General features: G+C 40.4%; 1 protein-coding gene across 1 annotated transcript in view; it reads left to right on the top strand.

Moving 5' to 3' along the window:
• The window catches only part of CEP128 (centrosomal protein 128), a 184,293-nt gene extending 163,454 nt beyond the window's left edge, over positions 1–20,839 (top strand). Inside the window, exons 16-19 of the mRNA XM_025196583.1 lie at positions 7,375–7,551; positions 10,757–10,816; positions 19,700–19,892; positions 20,817–20,839. Of these exons, the coding sequence (XP_025052368.1) occupies positions 7,375–7,551; positions 10,757–10,816; positions 19,700–19,892; positions 20,817–20,839 (453 nt within the window). The remainder of the gene's footprint in view (positions 1–7,374; positions 7,552–10,756; positions 10,817–19,699; positions 19,893–20,816) is intronic.
• Positions 20,840–21,427: the final 588 nt, after the last annotated feature.

A 21,427-nucleotide genomic window follows, 5' to 3' on the forward strand; every position in this document is an offset into this window, starting at 1 on the left:
GAATAGGGACAGACAAACAAAAAAACCTCACCTAATGCTATTCTGGCACTGGGCAAATTAATTTAGGAGGGACCAGAAGTGGGGTACATGAAAGGTAATATAAGTATTAAAAAAACAAACACCCCTGCCTTTAGTGTTAGAGCTTGGGGGAATGTGGAGTCTGCTGCCATCCTCACTTTACCTTGGTTGAACTTCTCCCTTGTGATTGAAAGGGATGCAGTTTCTACCTCCTGAACTTGCAGGAATGATTCACCCTTACATGGTTTTTCTTGAATCAATACAAATAATATTTTGGCTTTTATGATATGGGCATTTGACCTCTTCCACTGGACCTGAGGTTTTTTTCACTCATTGCATAGCCATTAATCATATAACTCTTGATTACAGCTTGCTTGATTGGATGTAAACTTAGTTAACTCCTAGTAAAGAATGCGTGACCATTGCAAATCTGATTAGGTTTTCAATCCATTCACTTTAATTTTCAGTATGAATTAGATTGTTTCTAAATAATGTGAAATTTAATATACCACTTAAAATACTGGATGCTGAAGAAGCTAACTGACTTAATTCTGGCGCTAGATACCACAAGATACTTACTAGAGGCCCTATTGGTTCTATTTGTCATACCATCTTTTTCTTCATTTTTGTGACCAAACTGCATACTGCATCAATACTGAGACACAAATGTAGTCTTGGGTTTTTGAGAGTAGAGAATAAAGAGATTTGAAGAATCGTGTAATAGAGGATAATTTTTTTGTGAGAATTATACATGGAAAAGCAACCATGGGAATAGTTATGTTGATTGTCATATAATAATGATAAAAGAGATGCTGATAATATGAATATAATTTTCTCTTTAGTTTGTAGTGTTTTACAAAGAAAGCTATAAAACAAACCATTAACCTGCCAAGTTAAATACTGTGAATAACTACATTAAAACAGTGTGCTAAAAAATGACCTAAAAATAAAAAGGAAGACTGCTGTTTTTACTCTATTTACACTGAACTATGCATTTACCATGCATCTATGCCAAACATATCTGGACAAGTAAAGTGCTTCTTCCATGAGCTACATAAATTTCTACTCGACACATCTACTGTATTTACTTGAATCCAAAGTGGGTGTGGGGGGGTGGGTAAGGAGCAGGGGGTTGAGGTACTTCACGGGACATGGGCAAGCCTCAGGGGGGAAGAAGTAGGTAGAGTACAGGGTAAGGAGGGGTCTGCCCCCACGAGACTCTGCCGCTATTTTCCCTGCTGTTGTAGTGCGGGGAATGAATTTAAGATAACACTCTCATAATTAGGTTCTGTACCTGGAAATTATAACAAATATATACATTTTCTGTACATAGAATCTAATTATTGTGCGGTGGGGGGGCATCTTAAATTTGAAGTTGTTTTGGATTTGGGTAAATATGGTAATTTTTTTCCTGTGGTTTTATAGTTTATTTTATGAAGTTAGAATTTCTTAGATTTAGGCAAGGAAATTAACTTGAATTATGAAAGCAGTCTAATTTCAATATTTTCTCTTAAGATTGCAAATATTTAGGTTCAATCTATCAAGTAAAAATAAGTCTTTTGTAATGTTGAGTCTAATTTTACAGATCTAAGAGGCGCCCTTGATTTTAAAGCTTGGGAAACACTTTGTCATTGCTTCATGCCCCTCTGCACTCAATCTAGAAACATAGAAAATAATATTGTAAGGGGTCTTCTGAATCATTAGGTCCAGTCCATTTTTGTTGTAGACAACTAACAAAATATAGTTTCTTCCATTAACTGGTAAAGCTCCATCTTGAAAACAGTGAGGGGTTTCTGGGCCCTGTAGGGCAAGTCTGTTAGCTTATCACCAAGGATCTGGGTTTTTCATTTCCCATGGAAAATGAAAAAAACACAGATTTTTCCCTTTTACCCAAGAAAAATACAGATTTTTTTTATTTTAACAGAGAAACATGCAGATTTTCACTTATGCAAAGAGTGCTCTGCAAGCTGGCAGAGTTCTAGACTACAAGGGGCTGGGGTGAGTGGAAGGAGGGTGGTCAGGTAGGGGGCTCCATGTGCATGTATGGGAGCCTGGAGAGCAGCTCCTGCAGGTAGGTCTAGTGCGGGGGGAGGGGATTGAGACCCCCAGAGGGAGGGAGGGAGGGAGGTATTTGGGCAGGGCTGGGGCCAGGGCTGCTGCCCAGTTGGGCAGTGCATGGGGCTTGGGGCCCAGGGCTGGAACGTGTGGCAACGGGGCAGGGGTAGGGAGCAGGATGGGGCTGCAAGCAGCTTGTCAGCGGGGTGGGCCAGCTCCCTGCCACTGTGGGCATTTTGGGAGGGGAAGGGGAGACCCGTGCCCCCCAGATACGTATGCAGAGCTGGGTTGGGGATGGATGCGGGCTGCCCGCTGTAAGCTAGAGCTCCCAACCCTGCTGCCCTCCCCCAGGGCCTCTGCAACCCCACAAGCAGTACCCAGAGTGGCAGGGACAAAGCGGGGCTGGGCAGGGAAGCTCCTTGCTACTGCAAGCTCCACGCTGCCCTGATGAGGCATCACCTGCGTGCCCCACAGTGGCAGAGGTGGTGGCATGGGCTTGTGCCCCTTGCTGCTGCGGGACATGCAGGGATGCCTCATCAGCACAGCACAGAGCTCGCAGTGGCAAGGAGCTTCCACGTCCAGACCCACTCTGCCCTGCTGCAATGAGTACTGCCTGCGTGGATGAGGCGGCCCTGAGGGAGGGCAGCAGGGTGGGGAGCTGCACACCACAGCTGGGAGCCTGCCTCTATCCCCACCCACCCTGCACACAGCTCTAGGGAGCACAGGTCCCCCCTGCCCCTCTGGGAGTGTGTGCAGCAGTGGGGAGCCTCCCCACCCTGCCCGATCCCACAGCAGGCAGCCCACACCTGCCTCACCATGGGCTCCTCTCTGGCTCTGCTGCCTGTGGGAGAGGGGGAGTCAGGCTCTGTGCTTCGCTCCACCGCAGCAGCCACCGCCTCTTGTGGGCAGCAACCGGGGTTTGGGCACTGCTGTGGGGGATGGGGCTGCAGACCTGGGCCCCTGGCCCTGTAACTCTGGCAGCTGGGGGCCCCCTCTAGCAGGGCTGTGGGCGGGGAGTGAGGGGTACTGGCAGGGCAGAAGGCTTGGGGAGGGGGGAAAAAGAGGGGCATTGGCAGGACTGGGGGGCTGTCTCTTGAGAGTGAAAGGCCTGGAGCTGTGTTCTGTGACCTAGGGGGCAGGGGGAGCTGTTTTTTTTTTTTTTTTTTCCATAATAAAAAACCCAAAATCAAATACCAAAATGTATAGGTACTTAGAATTTATTTTATTAGAGTGACTGAGGCAGTGGTACGCTTCCAAATTGCTTTAAAACTGTAAATATATCAATAAAACATTAATCATGGGTTTTTGGTTTTTAATCAGAGATGTGATTTTTTTTTTTTTTTTTTAATCAAAGAATTTACAGTTTTTTTATCAGGGAAAACCAAGATCCCTGCTTATCACTACTTCTTGAAAATATTCTTTTAAAATATGGCATATTAATACAAAATATGTAATATACATATTCAGGGAAGATGATACGCATATGTATATGTGTTCATTGCAAAGACCATACAAGTTTGTGTGCGTACTCAGTTTTCTGTTTAACGTCGTCTCTAGTAGTAATAGATTTTTGGGGAGCTCCCCTTTCTCTGTATGCCCTGGTGTTGTTTAAATATTTCTAATCCCAGCCTCAGAAAAAAATCTCTATCATTTTTGTGCTTAGGACTCAAAAATCCTTACTAAAATTATTTTAAAAGCTTGCTTTCTTCCTCTTGAAGTTACAGGAAATAAAATTAACAGCAGGTGGTATATTTCTGGTGTAAGCAAATGTCATCTTTTTGATTATATATGTTACAGTCCCCTGACTCAGATTTAGTAAGCTGTCTGTGCACAGGTGTATGATAAAAGGCAGATTCTTCTTTGAATTGCATGTCCTGTGTAGTCATACACCTGGGAATCAGTCACTGTAGCTTAACTATTGGAACCTTCTGATAGCCTACTGATGTGTTCTTCAGCGCTCCTAAATATTTTGAATCTGTCAAAGATAAGTGTAGCACACACTCTTGTGTCCATTCCTTCCCACCAGAGAGCTAAGGAATGTGAACAAATCTTCTCTCCAGGTAATTCTGGCGCCTTATTTTGGAGGTTTTTATTGCTTGCATTATGAAATATTAAATTTTCTTGACTACAAGATGAGGTTCTCCCCTCCCCCACCTAGCAGCATGTGGGGAAAACACCTCTCTTACATTCACATACATTGAAACCTCACTAAATACACTGTCTGTCATTAAACTGCTGCCACAAGCAGCATAGTATTATGCTTAGTATTGGACACTAACTATGAAATTAAATGCAGCCAACACTGAGCATGACAATATAATACATGGCCCATATTGGACAAACAAGCTAATAGGAACCTACCCCAAGGACAGATTTTTGCAGCCCACCTGATGATGGTGATGATGATGAGGTGAGTTTTTCCACACACATACATTGGAAGCATGAGGGCCAGAAAGCCAGCAACATGTAGAATGGTCCATGTCAATAAGACCTTGGATGCCTGAAGGAGGGCCCTAAGGGCATTCGTAGATGACGTGGTTGAAACCATATTATGCTATTAAGTCTGGAATGCACTATCTTAGTGAATGTGCTCTGGCCCCATACTGGTTCACAGTACTCAGCAGGAGCATATGTAAGTGCCAAAGCAGGGGTGCAGAGTGTTTGGAAACTTATACCCCAGGTAGTGCCAGTGAGGTGATGGATAAGAACTCCTCTGCGATTTAACCTTACCCTGGACTCCTTCCAGATAGGTCCAGTCCAGCTTGACTCCTAGATAAGTGACAGTGTGACAAAGTTCAAGTATCCAGACACCAATCTTGACTTTTATTTCTTTTTTCACTTTGTTGTTATTTAGGTAGAAGGCTGTTGCAACTATTTTAGTGAGGCTGAGCTGGAGATGCCATTTATGAAAGTAGTCAGCGAGGGTGTTTATGTCTGATGTCAAAGTGGATTCAATGGCTTCCTATTGCTTGCTTGATTTGGTGAGAGCCAGGTCATTCACACAGCCATACTTCTTGGACTGGGTGTGTCAGGCAGGTTGACAATGTACATGTTGAAGCAACAGAGAAAGTACTGAGCCTTGTGGGATGCCATTCTTGAGGCTTCTAAGGTGGTTCTCAAGTCCATCAATGGTCTTGAGAGTGAAACTGCCGTTTTGAAGCATGAGCATAATAAACCTAATGATCATTTTGGCATGTATCATTCAGAGGAGCTTGTAATAGAGGCCATAGAGCCAGACTGTGTCGTATGCAGCAGTGAAGTCCACTGGGACAGAAGTGACCTTCCCCCAGCCTCGAAGCTCTCTTCAATGTCTTGAGTAAGGAGAGTTACCACCTGAATAAGATATATGGCATTGCCCATTAAGTACAGTCTCCCTTGGTGCTGACTTCTTTTAAATCATGGTGAGCCACTAGGTTGCATATATTTCAACTTGTTCTTCACACTCATAGCTGAGCTGTGCCTTTCTTTCCCATTTCCAAGGATTTCTGTTTCTTCACTAGCCTTAAATGTTTGGCAAAGATCACCAAACAGGGTCCCAAACAATTCACCCAGATTCCCTCTGTCACCCCCTCTCTTAGCCTGGTGCCTATGATTAATGTGGCCCTGTCCTCCAGGAGGTGGAGTCAGACAAGGTTGCCCTGTGCCTCATATACATATACGTTTTTGAAGGATCCCAGAACTTGAAACAAGAACATTGCATTCCAGTCATGAGTTGGGGACTAATTAACTCATGGATACTTTGTGTAGGGTATCTGAAGTACATACACATACCGAGCAGTGTTTAGGGGTCACCGTGGCTTGAAACACTGTTGACTCTGCTGGGGCCCAGCCCAATGAACTATATGGTAAATCATGAGCTTTTTGGCTGTGGGCTAATATCATGCATAGTTTGTACTATGTAAGTAAGTACAAAAGTGCTGCTTAAAAGTGTGTTTATGGAGTACATGTGCTAAACCTTGCAGTAGTTTCCAAAAAAGGTACGATGTATCATTTCTGCATAAATAAAATTTATGGGTGCTATATGCAAATTACTACAGGTCTGTTTATTTTGAAATTGGTGTTTTCAAATTTGCTCCTGACTTCCATGTGCTCAGGGAGAGCAGGGTCAGACAGTAAGGAGTATGGGAGAGGTGCTGTGGGAAGAAGAAGCTGGGAGGATGGGAAGGGAGCCAGGGTTCTACCTGATCGTCTAGATTTATTTTCTCTGCTGTAGCAGTAGGAAATGGACAAATTTAAGGCTAACCTCCAATAATTAGATTCTTCACCTGGAGAACTATAAGAAATTTATATTTTTTCCATAAATAGAGTCTAATTATTGGTGGCTGTCTTATATTCAGGGTCATCTTATATTTGAGTAAGTGCGGTAGTTGTAAGACTGAGTTCTGCCTAAATACTTCATGGCCAATCCAAAGATAACGATCACATTTTAAAAGGTATCTATTATATTTAGTCTCTTGGCATTGGATGAACATCTAAGATGTGTGAATATCCTCAGCTAGAGCCTCTGCGTTAAGAGATGTTCTCTCAACACAAGCTTAACCTAAGGGCATGTAAAGAGTACCAGAAAAACAAAAGCTGTTTTGCTTCAAGGATCTCTGGCTGTGAAGTTGCTGAGCTTAGATACCTATGATAGATCTGAATACAAGATAGAAAGACAAGTATTGGCACTGGGTATTTCTGGCTTGAGGAAGAAGACAACTGATGAAAGCTCTGGATTTGGCTATTGTATCAGACTCCATGATTGTACTGTCTATTTCGCAAGTCATTGAGTCCATTGCTGTTTGTGTTTGTATAGTACAAACTATGCATGATATTCACCATTGCTGATGGTTCTACCTTACTTCCCATGATGCGGCTACTTACAACAGTGGGGACTAGGCTCAGTGACCCAAGGAAATCCTTTCCTGTGAGACGGTGTTGTGCCATCTATGATGCACTAGCTGGTGCTATGAATATGAATTTTCAGTGTTTATTTCCAAGAAAGATGAGTAACATTAGTTTTAAAATGGCCCGTTGGTGGAAATATGGTTTGACATGACAAATGATTTTTCTTTTGCTTTTTCTTTTTGATTTGGGTAAATGAGTCAAAATCTTCCATCTGAAAGTGATTAATTTGCCAGTGTAGTGGATCATTAGTTGCAAAACGTCCTATTTCTGAATTATTCCTGCTTACTTTAATAGTAAATAGACAGTATTGTCTCCCTATATTGTATAAAGCTATAGGATATCTAGGGATGCCTCCTCTTCATTCAAGTAGTAAATATTATATATATATATATATCTTTTTTTTTTTTGGTCCAGGATAAACAGATGAGCAATGAAGAAGATCACATGCAGAGAATGGAGGAGGCCAGATTGCAGCTTAAGGATCAACTGCATCGCCTGGAGATGGAACAGGAATCCATTCTCAATATGATAGGAAGTGAAATAGATGCTGCTTGTGAAATCTTCTTCAGGGACTCTGTGGAGAAGTTTAGAGTAAATATGAATTCTCAGTCTACCATAGAGTTTTTTAGTTAGCTCTCTGATAGACACTTATAATAGAATTGTATGTATGGATACTTGGTAGTCACATGTGAATAGTTTGTGGAGTGCAAAATTACCAGTGAAAGAAATGTCATAGTTTTAAAATATGGTATTTAGCATATTGTGGGTGGACTGATATGTCATGTCATGTACCTTTTCAAAAAGCAGTGAGAACACTCTTATGTGCATCATCAGAAACTACTTTCTCCTTGCCATTGTTTTTCTTTGTAAATAACTGTGTCCAGTTAATGCTAGCTGCTTTTGTAAATCACCTGCTTTGTTACTAACCTCATTGTGTTTGTTCATAGATGAAAATAAGTTTGTCATTCTACATTAACTTCTTTGTTGTCTTGCTCAGAAGTAATATTAATATCTCAAATGTCATATCTTACTTATATATCAGTTACAGTTTCATATTATGTGATATGTCTCCCTCATTTAGAATGGTTAACAAAGAAAGTATGTTTCCATTCTTCTCAAGCCCCTGGGTTTTAACATAACTCTGCACTATGCTTTAGCTGTTTGGTTAATCACAATGTTTGCCAAATTTCCAGTAGTTTCTCAAATACTGGAAATTTCAAAGTACCTTCAAAATATCAGAGATCCTGTTCATGTGAAGTTTTTCTTAAGTTCAAAATGACTCAAAGATTCAAAAATTCAAAGATTCAAATGATTAATTTTTGTTGCTTATATCTAGCTAGTTGATAGGTACACCAGATACATTTTCTAATTCAAATTCTTGAGTTTTACTTAAGTAACCCAATGGGTTATATTTGCAAGGACTATAATGCATTTTCTAAATTATAAACTGGAAACTATAGGTGACTGCTTTTACATGCATTTTTAGCTCATATAATGCATTTAAAAAAATAAGTACATATTGTTGCTCTGGTGTGTGTGTGTATGTGTTCTTTTTAAGCTAAAAGACTTTTCACTGGGGAAATTTCTCTAAACATTTTAAAAGCATTTCTATGTTGGAGCTGAATATGACAGTCTGGGCATGCAGACGTCATATTTTAAATGTTTCACTGCATAATAAAATGCAGAATGCTTAACCTTCCTCCTTTCATACACCCCCCATTTCTGATCAGTAAAGGCTACATTAGGCAGTATAGATAGAATTAATATTTTAATTCACACCCTTCCTGGAAATTGTAGGTGTAATTTAAAAGTAATTCCAAAATATGGAGATCTGGTTTTTCTCTTTTGAAAGCCTTCAGCTTCTAACTTGTTTAGTGTTAGCAGGCAACTTTAATTACTTGCTACGGAAAAACTTAAAGCAAATGTGAGCTTCTTGATATCTCTTTCTCTCTCTCCTTCCCCTTGCCCAAATCATCACCCCATCTTGGCAGTCATCAGGATGTTATGCAACACTGCAGTCAGCCCTGAGAAAAGGTATTCTTAAGGGCTTTGGAAGGGGGCTAGTTAAAACTTTTTATTTCTAGTTAGAAGTATCCCTGTGAGGGGTCTGAAAGGGTAAATATTGAAACTTCAGTATCCTTCCAGCCCTTCCAGAAGCAAAAACCTGATCAGTTTTAGTAGCTGTCATCTACTGGAGTTTTAATGTAAAAAAAAAAAAAAAATACAGATGTGTGTTTTGCGGTTTTATTCTTTCAACCAGTCATGTGTTGTCATGTGAAAACCTATCCTCAAAACACTAATATTTTCACTCCAGTAAGTAAATTGGTTAAACGTAGGTCATGGACACTTTGATAAGCTGGTTTCACTTTGAAGAGTCTACATCTCTCATGCAGCAATGTGTATAACATGTTAGCTACATAGATGCTTCATGCTTAGATCAAAATTCAGTAATATTTTCTAATATAAACAACTGTACAGTACTAAGAACAGTGTTACTGTTCCTTAAATTTCTGCATAGATATTAGAACCTAATGAAGCCCTGTTAAAGGAATAAACTTATTACAAGCATTCATTTGGTATGCACCAAAGAGAGGTATACGGTAAAATGCTTTTACATTAATGCCAGGCAACTGTTTTAATTTTTTAAAAGAAATAACAACATCATAGAGCTTTAATATGTCAACCTGCATCATGGTCTTTTCCATCATGCACCTAAAATGATATTTGCTCTGTTAAACTGACGATGAACTTAAACTTAAGTAGACTTTCCTTAAAAGTACAAATCTATACATTGAGTTTTTTCCTTCTGCACATTTTAAAAAATAATGAAAAATGAATCTACTTAAAAGAAAATTACTGTTAAATAAATAACATAGAACATGAAACTAACATTAACTTGATGAAATATTTTATCTTTACATAATATAGTTTGGGAGACAGCAGTGAAGAAAGGTATGCAGGACTATTTGCACTATTACAGGTTGATGAAATGCCTAATAGAGACACATCATGTGTGTTCCATAATAACACAAAGTGACTGGAATTATTATACAGATAATCATAAGAATATGATACTCCATCTAGGATATCTGAACTAAGTATAATATTTTGTGTTCTACCTACATGAAGGCATTACAGCACCGTCATTGCAATGGAATAACAAATTTTGAGTGGTACTTCCTGTACATTTCTTTTATTCTGTGATATTGCAGCTTGTCAGAGATGTGGATCCCATTCCAAAATAAAGTCCCATTGTGCACTCCGGAATGTACTACCAGTTCCAGTAGCTTTTCAGTCTGTTGCCCTTAAAAAATAGAGGGAAATGGGTTTGGATGCTTTCCAAACTCATCCTTAAAAATAAAAATAAATGATAGTGATTCATATTCCTGTAAATTAAACCTAATTTTCAGCAAGGAGCAGCCAAAACTTCCCACTAAAAATGCACATCTTGATGCATTGTTGATTTTATAGAAATATAACACAATATTCAAGTATTTTGGGGGTGTTCTAATTATTGTAGTGATTTTATACTGAAACTTGGACAGAAGCAGAGTTACATTCTACCAAGGAGCTACTGACCTGCTTTGCATTTTAAACAAGATTTAAATGATATTACATAATGAACCATTTAAATGTGACCGATGTAAAGTTACAGTCTTTTAAACCATTTATGAATAAGCCTTTCAACATCAGTCTTTAGTAATGAGTTTTTAAACTATTGGTTGGTTGTTTTTTCAGTAAACCAGAAAAATTCTATTGTGGGTCTAACCTTTTTTTTTATTTTTTATTTTTTAAGGCAATATCACTTGCACCTGGGTTGCAGAATGACCCTCATCGGTGGTTAGCAGAAACAAAGGTAACTGGATCTTACTGGATGTACTGAATAAATATATATGTACCAATTATATTTGCATATTAAAATTGTATTTTAAATTATGCTTGGGGCAGGGGGATACAATATAAAATTTGTAACACTCCTTTGGTAGGTATATTGCTATTTCCAATTTGGTGACTTGTCTGTTAAGCTGAAGGACTGTAGCTATTTTTTCAATTAACAAAGTATTTTGCAGTCTCTTGATAAGTAGCAGTCTGTTGCCTCCAGTTTGAAGGCATGTTTGATTCCACTTCTCTTATGAAATACATCCATATGTCTGAAAGACTTCACATTTTAGCTGCCTTATAATCCTTTTTTGGTGGTTACATGACTCATTGTCAGCAAGAAATCACTCTCTGTATAGTAAAATTTATATTTTTCTCCTTTAATTTGACATGATTATTCCAGCATATCCAAATTTTGAATGCATGGCAAAACAAATGCATCTATGAATGAAAACTGATGGCCTTTTTGAGACTGGGTGTCCTTTTCTCTTTTTTATTTATTCTTTTGAGATTAAATAAAATAAAATTATAATCAACAGATGGGCTTTCTTCTATAGTGTTACAAAGAGGCAAGATATTCTTGATTTAAGTCGGTTTTATTTTAAATCTAAATCTATTAGAACAGATTCTTGAAGAATGTGCTGTTCCCTATTTTCCCCTGCTTAATCCCATGAGCCCTATAATGTGAGTATGTACATGATGGAAACCTCTTATAAGCCTGGCATGCCAGCTACTGTAAGCTTTTATTACTGTGCCTTAGCTTAATTGTTCAAAGAGATCACTGGTAACTTCTAACCTTAGCTTTTTTACTTTGCAAGTCCTGTAAGTAGTCTTATCCAGTATCTTTTAATAGAATTAAGCTTGTCACGATGAAAACAGTTTTTATGTCACACGAGACGAGGCTTTCTCTCTGCAGTGAAAAGGTCACAAGAGTGGAAGAAATGTTGACCAATTGACTGGGGAGAAACTGTTTGCTAGCAAGATGGCTTAAGCTTACTGATGGGTTGGTATTTAATGTACATAGACCAAGAGTTAGTATTGCTATAAATAGCAGAGACAAAGTTGTGAATTGGCAGAACTATATAGGAACCATCTCAGTATTCAGACAGGCAATGCTAACATCCCAAGCAGTATTAAAAAAAATCTGTTTGGGGTGTTTAATAATCATTTGCACAAATCTCCCAAACAAGTTTCTAGAGTAGTGGGTAGAAGAGCTCTGAGATTTTTAAATAGAATGTAGAAATGCTGTCCTTTCATTAGCACCTTGATTAATTCAGAAGAAAGAGCAGCCCTAAAAATGGAATAAAAGAAATATCTAAGGATTATGATTCCAGAGTGAACCTTTGAAAATCTGAGGTAACTGCATTTTTAGTTCTAGTACACTGCATGGGCTAATGAATAATAGAAAGAAGCAAAGGACTTGGGTTTCCAAAATTTCTGAAATCTAAATGGTGTTTTCCTTGGTTTTGTAGATAATAACTAAAGGGAATGAGAAGTAAGCCCCTCCCCACCCCCACATTGTGTATACAGGCCAATAGCTAAAGATAATCAAGGTTACATTAAGATTTATTCTTGTAGGAGGGCTAAAAAATCCTTACGCATTACACTTATATAGTTGAATTTAGTCTTCAAAATTGACGCAAATTGTTTTGTTTTTTCTAAATAGGATGGTTGAATGTTTTATGCATTAACTACTTTATTAACTTTTGCAGGGGAAGCAGTTAAAATGCTCCCTTTTTGAAAGTTGATCCTGTTTGTCATATTTCTTAAGTTTCTTTAGTTTGATAACCATAGTCTTTCTAAAATACAACCTTCCTTCACACAGATATACTGATAACTTTTTAAACATAGATTTTTTAATAAAATTTAAACATAGATAGGGGTGCACTAATAAAGATTTTCCTAGACAATACTGATGGCTGATTATTAACCAGCCATATTGGCTGATACCGATCTGATAGCTGATTTACAGGAACGCAGCCAGGCAACATGGAGAGCAGTGTCCTGCTGGTAGGTCTTGGTGTTTGGGGGGGAGGAGCGGAAGGGGTGTGGGAGGACAGATCAAGGCCCCCACAGTGAGGGAGGGAATGGGGCAGGGGCAGGGACAGGCAGCTGGGGTGGTAAATGCAACCCCATAGTGGGGCACAGGACAGAACTATGGGCAGCTTATCCAGGGGATGTGGTGGGGAATGGCTGTCTGCTGCTACGTGCACCCCCGGGGGAGTCATGGGGAGCATGTAGCCTCCTGAATTTGTGTACAGGGCAAGGGCAGGCTGCCCACTGTGGGCTTGGGGCCTCGGGCTAAGCCAATCTCTTCCTGGTGAGGGGTTGTGGGGGATGGACCAGGGCTGTGATCGGGGTAGGTGGGACGAGGCAAGCTCAGTTGCGGCAGAGCGCGTTGACCCGAGCAGGGATGGCACTAGGGGCTGGTTTGGGGGGCTATAGCCACCCCAAAATTCCCCATAGCCACCCCTCCCAGTGTTGCTACCACTGCCTTCCCCATGCAGTGGAGCCCATCCCACCCCCACCCACCCTGAGTACAGTGATGGCCCAGCCCCCCCCCGCTGGGAAAAGGCTGGCACAGCCCCTTGCCCTGAGTCAGCAATGGGCAGCCTGCCCTCACCTCGTGCACAAATCTGGGGGGCACATGCCTACCCTAGAGGGCTGCGCAATGGCTGGGAGCCATCCCCCACACATCTCCGCTTTGTCCCAGACCGTGCCCTGACTGAACAGTGCCTGCTGCTGCTGCTTCTCTCACTGTGGGGGACTTAATATGCCACCTCCAAGCCTCTTCCCTCCACAGACTTACTGGCACGTTGCTGCTCTTCAAGCTACTAGGCTGCATTCCTGGCTGCATGCATGCTGTGGCTGCACACATGCATGTAGCATTTATTGGTGATATTATCAGTCAAAAAAGCTGATAGCTGATAATGTTAATTTACCTGTTATTGGTTCCCATCCAGTATGCAACTGATATAGCAGTGCACCTCTACACACAGATTATTTACCCTGTTTGCTAACTGGCTGAGCTTTCTTCTCTGACAGGGGGTAAAATTTGATAAACAAGTTAAAATATATCAGATCAGAGACAAATATTTCTTAGGGTGATATCTTTTATTAGACCAGCTATGTCGTTGGGATGCAAGACATTCTTCCTCAAGTCACTGATCACAGGGAGATAGGTACACCATAGTGAAAAATAGCAGAGGGGAGGGGGTGAGAGAAATTCAGGGGTAGCCAACACAAAATTAACAAAAGAAAAGAAGCTGATTACTAGGAGATAAAAGGCCTTTCAAAAAAGAGGAGGGTCAATCTAATCAATTTTACCTGTGTGAAAAGAATTCAGGAATTGGGCAAAGTATAACGTGCTATAAAACAGGTATTAATGGTCCTTGGTTCTTAGTATGGGCTCATGCTGCTTTAGGCTTCCTCTACACATTATAGTTGTGTGCAATTAATGTGTTAATTGTGGCATAAATGGCAAGGGTGCTGCAAATGTCCTACATTTTTATGGCTGGTTTATATAGCATCTTTAAATTGAACATGTGGCAGACTTGTAGCCAGGGCTGACAATGAGCTGATTATCAGCTCTGGCCAAGGTTCTCACTAAGCTCTTGAGCTGGCCTGGAACTCTGAGCCCCTGATTGTCAGCTGACTGTTGGCCTTGTCCCCAAACCTGTGGGCATCTAGTTTTTAAGTTTCTGGCACAGGGGGAGCCTAGGATCATGATCCTGGGCTCCCCCTGCACTGGCAAGTAGAAAGGGTGCTATTGGGATCTGATCCCTGATGTGTGGCATGGAATAAGCACAGTTGTTAGTATTGGGGATCAGATCCCATGGTGCCTTTTAAATGAGCATGTGTCAGGGGCCTTAGAAAGGGCATTAGAGGAGTAAGCGTTAAATGATTTTATGATTTGTGTGACTGATATTAATAGAAATTAGTTTAGATTTTAGGTCTTCAATTTTGGATTTACTGTGTTGCCATAATCCTGTCACCTGTGTATAGACTGTGCTTGAAGTCAGAGAGTTCAGCACATTTTGTGGAGAGGATCAAATCCCATATTTAATTGTGGTCTAGGGGTTGGATTACAAATTTGGGATAGACTACTTTCAATCCACAACACAGTACCGGAACCTGGAATAGATTGAATGTAGAATCAGTTTGGTCTTTGTTTAGTACCTTCACTTAAAAAATAATATTTTCAGCTTCTTATTGAGATATTTAATATCAATCGCCCAGTACGGAATTGGCTCATTCTTCCTTACTATTTTTCTCTGTTTGCTTTATCCCTCTTCTCTAGTTCTGGGAATCTGTGTTTGTAGAAGAGGCTTGTACTTAGGTTTTAGTTTTAGAAACAAAACTTTTACAGTAAAAGCTGTGTTATCCGGCACCTTACAAACCGGCATGCTCTACTAACCGGCATGCCAGTTGACGTGGCAAAAGTGAAACTGGAAGTGCCCACACTTCCAGTTCGCCGAGCCCTCACGGCCCAGGGCAAAGTAGCCTGTGTTGCCGAGCCCCCACGGCCTGGGGCATAGCAGCCTTTCCCCAGTGTGCCTGGGGCCCCCCTCTCTGTCCCCTGGCACACTGACGCGGTGGGAGGGGCGACTGGCATCTCAGGTAACCAGCATATTTGGTTATCCAGCACCCCCATTCCCCATGGGTGCCAGATAACAAAGCTTTTGCTGTAATAGCAGTAGAAATGTATAAGGAAAGTCTCTTTTTTCAACTTTAGCTACTGTAGTTTAGCCATTTACTTTAATTGACCCGTTATGGGAGGCAGGTGAGAGTAAGTTGTTTTTTTTCTTAGTCATGCATTATATAGTTAAGTGAAATGCAGCTTTCAAGCAAAGCTAACACAGACACATGAAGGCCAAATGTCTTGTCTGACCTCAAATTAAGTGGGTGGTAGAATTGCAGTTTGAACACTGTGCACCTATTCCAAGCCTCCTCCTAGCTTCTAATTTCCAAACTTCTTCCATAACTACTAGACCACAGACGCCCGTATAAAAATTTGGTTGCATAGCAGAAATAGATTTCTTTTCCTTTTTGGTAAAAGAAGAGAGATTCGTATCCTTAGTTAGTATACTAACTTTAGTCTCTCCTCCCCCTCCTTTATTCACGTTGGTATGATATGGAGGTGTAAGTGTTGTAGCTGATTTTATTTATTTATTTTTTTGCCCTTGCAATAACATTAAAAAAAACTGATTTCCTGTTAACAGAAGCAGGAAATATTACTATCAAACTCTCATGTACTACTGTACATGCCTCATAGTGATAGATAATAAGCAGATCTGTAGTAAGCAAGCAAATATCCATTCATAAAATTTATCATTTTGAGAATTTTTATAAATCTGTCTGTTCAATTGTTGAAGAGCAGGGAAAAAAACAAGTTCAAGACTAACTTTTCATATACAGCTTCGTGGGGCTCATACAGACCTGTCGGATATTGCAGGTTGCAGTTGGCCTTAGCTTGAAAGAAATGGTATAGCTCAGGGGTGGCCAACCTGTGGTGTGGGCACCACAAGTAGCATGTGCATCTGTGCTTGGCAGATTGGGAAGGGGCAGACAGTACAGTGGCAGATAGGGCAGGAAGCAGAGACCAAAAGAGCAAATTGGGAAGGAAACAAAAGTAGAGCAGCAGATTGGGCAAGGGAAGGGGGACATACTTGAGGAGGATGTGGGGCAAATTTGTGGCGTGCCTGCCAAAAAGGTTGGCTCCCACCAGTGTAGCTAAAGAAGATAATCAATCCTAGTGCACAGTATTCCATCTTGAGTTGAGCAGAAGATTGCAGGAGAGAAGAAGACTTCTTGGAAACTATAGTTACTGCCTGGAACAAGGGCTGCCTTTTATTACTTTGTTTTATTTTATCTGTGAGAGAATATAGAAGATTTTGACTCAAAACTTGTGAGATGATAATTTATGTGCTTTTCATGCAAGTGAACGTGAATTATTTGATGTTACCTGAACTCACCCACCTTTTGTTTCTGATTAAAGAACTGATCTCCTACTGCATATCTTTGTTCCATCTGTCATCTTATCTAGTTGACTGTATATTGTTGCCACAACTGTATATAATATGTGTGCAGTTATACTTTTGTTTTCAATTTAACAAGTGCTGGAGGTCACACTGGTCATTTTGTCTCTCATATTTACTTAGGCCCCTTTATGCATTGCACTTATGCCACTACTAATCATAGCATAAATATGGAATGGCAAGGAAGTGCAACTGTTGGGATGGGGATCCCACATGGTGTCTTTATCTCCATGGGGATGTTTCGCATGTCTTTACATGAATGTGTGCCAGAGGTCTTAGAGTTCTAGTTTCAAGTTAAAACCAGGCTTCCTCAGGGCCCTCTGTTTAGGCACCATATCAAAGTATCTGCGCTCAGCCTTCTCTTGCGAAGGCTGAAAATGTCCAGGTCCCTCAGCCTTTCCTCATAAGGCCTTCCCTGCAGGCCTCTAACCATACGAGTGGCCCTCCTCTGGGCCATCTAAAGGTTGTCCACATCCTTCCTGAATTGCGGCGCCTAGAATTAGATGCAGTACTCTAGCTGCAGCCTGACCAGTGTTGCATAGAGGGGGAGCATCACCTCCCTGGACCTGTTTGTGATGCACCTACTAATGCATGATAAAGTGCAGTTAGCTCTGCTAATTACTTCATCGCATTGACAACTCGTGTTCATCTTGGAGTCGATAATGACTCCGAGATCTCTTTCTGCTGCTGTGCTACAGAGTGGATCATCCCCCAGCCTATAGGTGTGCTGGTGATTCCCTCTTCCTAGGTGCAGCACCTTGTATTTGTCCTTGTTGAACTGCATCCTATTGTTCTCTGCCCACTTCTCTAACCTGTCCAGGTCCGCCTGGATTCGGTTTCTTCCCATCGGTGTGTTTGCTTCGCCCCATCTGTGAATTTGGATATAGTATCATCTGTGAATTTGGATAGAGTGCTTTCCATGCCCTCATTCAGGTCGTTGATAAAGATATTGAATAGCACTGGCCCAAAGACTGAGCCTTGGGGGATCCCACTGCCCACATCTTTCGAGGTCGATACTGACCTGTCCACCACCACTCTCTGGGTAAGACCGTTAAACCAATTTGCCACGTACATGACTGTGTGATCGTCTATGGCACAGCCGTTCAATTTGTTTATTAAGAATAGGATGGGATACCGCGTCTAAGGCCTTCTTAAAGTCCAAGTACATAACATCGTTGACTCCTGCATTTAAGCTTTTAGTGACCTGCTCGTAGAAGGAAACAAGGTTAGTCAGGCAGGATCGACCTGCTATGAACCCATGCAGGTTGCCCTTTAGCATTATATTACCTGCTGGACTCCTATAAATGTGATCCTTGATAATTTTTTCAAGGGTTTTCTAAAGTATAGACGTGAGACTAACCGGTCTATAGTTACCTGGATCCTCCTTCCTCTCCTTCTTGAAAATAGGGACCACACTGGCCCTTTTCCAGTCCTCTGGGACCTCACCTGGGCACCACAAGTGCTCAAACAGCTGTGCCAGTGGCTCTGCTATGACACTGGCTAATTCTTTCAGCACCCTTGAATGCAGCTCATCTGGTCCTGCTGATTTAAACACATCCAGCTCCTCCAAGTGTCTCTTTACTAGGTCGGTGCTGACAGTTGATGGGCTGGTGTTTCTCCTGCTTCTGTCAGTAATGCATTTGGGAGATATGTCTAGATCCAAGTTCAAGAATACAGAGGCAAACAACTCATTGAAGAGCTCTGCTTTGTCCCTCCCATCTGTCATCAACTGCCCTTGTCTGTCCTGTTAGGGGTCCTATGCTGCCCTACTCTTCCTTTTGCTCCCTGTATACCTGAAGAAGGACTTTTTGTTGTCCTTAATTTTTGTCGCCAGCCTGAGTTCTAATGTTGCTTTGGCTTTCCTAACTGATTCCCTGCAAGAGCAAGTGAAGGAAGTATACTCCTCCTTGGTAGCTACTGCTTCTTCCACAGCCTGTACCTTTGTTTGATCTTAGGCTTTCCTGGATTTGATGATGGAGTTTCATTTTTAACCTGAAATCAGTGGCTTATTGGGCTTCCATGTTTAAGGTAAACTGGTTTCTGCAACTGGCTTAATGTACAGGAGTGATGTGACTAGCATTTTGTCTGACCACCTTTGATTTCCCCAACAGAATTACCAAGTTGTTGCAGAATTTGAAGCTTGGCTAACCTTTGTGTGGGGGACTTTGGTACTGGTCCAGGGTTGGGCTTGGACTAGTGTCTTTGGAGCCATAGCAAAATACCTTAATTGCACTGCTACCTTGTAGCCTACTATTGGTTATCATATCTTAAAATATATTGCAAAACAAGGATGGTTTCAGATAGAAGCAGTAAGAATGATCAAGGACTGGGAAAATACCTTTTATATTGAAAAGATTTTAATTCTTTGCCTGAGAAATTATATGAGAGAGAACAGCTAAATGGATATTGAGTCTGAGCCAGTAGCTCTGTTTTTCTGTGGACTGTGTGTTTCAGGAATCATGGAAAATCATTCAGTGGGTAGATGTCATGTATATCTATATCTAGATCTGTCTGTAGATCAACATTGCCCAATAAATACGCATCCTGGAAGTCTTTGTTCCTAACAAAGATAGTTTATGTTGCAAGACTGCACAAGTAGTTTCTTCCAGCCAAAATATGTATATTTTCAATGTATTTGCACATGGAGCCAACGTTTGGTCTTTTAATATGTTGTAGTATGCCTTTTTATAAAAAGTGATTTATGTGTGAATAGCTACTCAGTAAGTTGGCTCTGAAGATGTTATCTCTGCTTGGTAAAAGAGTTAAGTCCTGATGGTGTTGGAGTTCTTCTCTTTTTAATGTCAAAATTTTGTTTTGTGTAGACAAAACTTCAGTGGCTATGCGAAGAGGTAAAAGAAAGAGAAAGCAAGGAGAGGAAGTTGCGACGCCACCTACTGCAGAGTCGTGAGCAGGTTAAGCACTTAACACTGAGCAAGGAAGCTGAGTGCCAGTCTCTCTTTCAACAAATAGAAAAGCAGGAAGTACTCCTAGAAGAAGTTCACAGAGAAAAGAGAGGTGAGTTAACTGTCCATTTTTATTAATGAAGGAATGGAAGCATGGAAAATGCAGATACGGAGAATTCCCAAACTTTATCCAAGTCTGCTTTCCTGGTGATCATTAAGAATTCCAATCTGGTGACTTATTAATGATAACCAGGGAAATAGATTTTTGTTTTGCCTTGGTTAAATGTTCTTGTTTTGCCAACAGCTATATTTCAGTTCAGTATCTGAACAACACTTGGGTTTGTAAAATGTGCAACAGACATAGCAATTAGTCTTTTGACTATAATATTTGAGGTATATCATGACCTGAAGCCAGAAAAAAAATATAGAGGGACATGTTGCAACATTGCTAGAAGCTTAGATTGGATTCATCCTGCTTTTATCTGTAAGAGTTTAAAATCTGAAGTAAACTAAAGTCCCATACACTGTTTTATTTTGTTTAAACTAAAAACATAAAAGACATTGTTTTGGAATTTACCTACTTTTTATTTTATGATCATAACTACCTTTCCCCTTATGAGCCACATAAATAGAGTTGTTGTTTATAAGAATGATGGCCCTGTAAAAATGCAAAATACAAAAATGGGAAATATCAGAGGAAGTTTTGAAATTCTTTTATGGTGGTCTAATGATGCCAAATTAAGATTTATTGGTAAGTTTTGTTTCATCTCTTACATATGTTAAAATACCGAACAAAACAAAACAAGCTTTGTGCTAATTAAAATGAATTGTAACCAGTTACATATGGAATGGGGAAAGCACTAAAATTTAGTTCTTAAATTAGCCTTGCATTTTGGAAAATAAGTATTTAATTAAATGTTTAAAGTGAGAAATTTTAGAATGAAAAAGAGACTGGGGAGCCCATTTATGTAACTGCCTGATTATACAGGCGTATTAGTACCTGTCTTTCCTTTTACCCCATCTTATTCTTTTTAAGTATATAATGCCAAACACCTCTGAATGTAGGTATTCCTTTTTCTCACTGAGATTTTCACATATGTGAATATAAAAATCATAGCAAATTTCCCTGTGGTACCTCCTTAATTCCCAAGATCTTAAATGTAGATGCAGTTCATGTCTTTTTTTTCTATAATTAAGAAAGAATTATTCTGTCTTACGTCTTCAAGAATCTTATGTTAGTTGCCTCTTCCTCCTTAAGAGTCTGTTTTGGGTCATTCCTGTAGATCAAATGGTCCTGATTAAGACTTTGAGAAGGGAACCTAGGAGATCTGGATTCAGTTCCTGCTGTGCCAGAGGCTTTTGTGTTACCTACCATTGGCAATTAACTTTAGCAAAGTGGAGCTAATGCTACTTTGCAATTATGGAGCTTCTTTTAGGATAAATCTATTTATGAATGTAGTGTCCCGATACTTTTGTGCTGTGTGATGGAAAAGCTACATGGATCAAGAGTTTAGGTTTATAAGAATTTGCTTTTAGTCTGAATTACAATGAAGGAAAAAACTTGAACCCCCAGAACTTTCAACTATAAAATTTCTCCATCTTTGAGACATTCAAGGCATCCGAATAGAGCAAGAAAGCTTACAGTTC

Source organism: Alligator sinensis, unplaced genomic scaffold (genome assembly GCF_000455745.1).
Source record: "Alligator sinensis unplaced genomic scaffold, ASM45574v1 scaffold289_1, whole genome shotgun sequence".
In the NCBI taxonomy this organism is placed as follows: domain Eukaryota; kingdom Metazoa; phylum Chordata; order Crocodylia; family Alligatoridae; genus Alligator; species Alligator sinensis.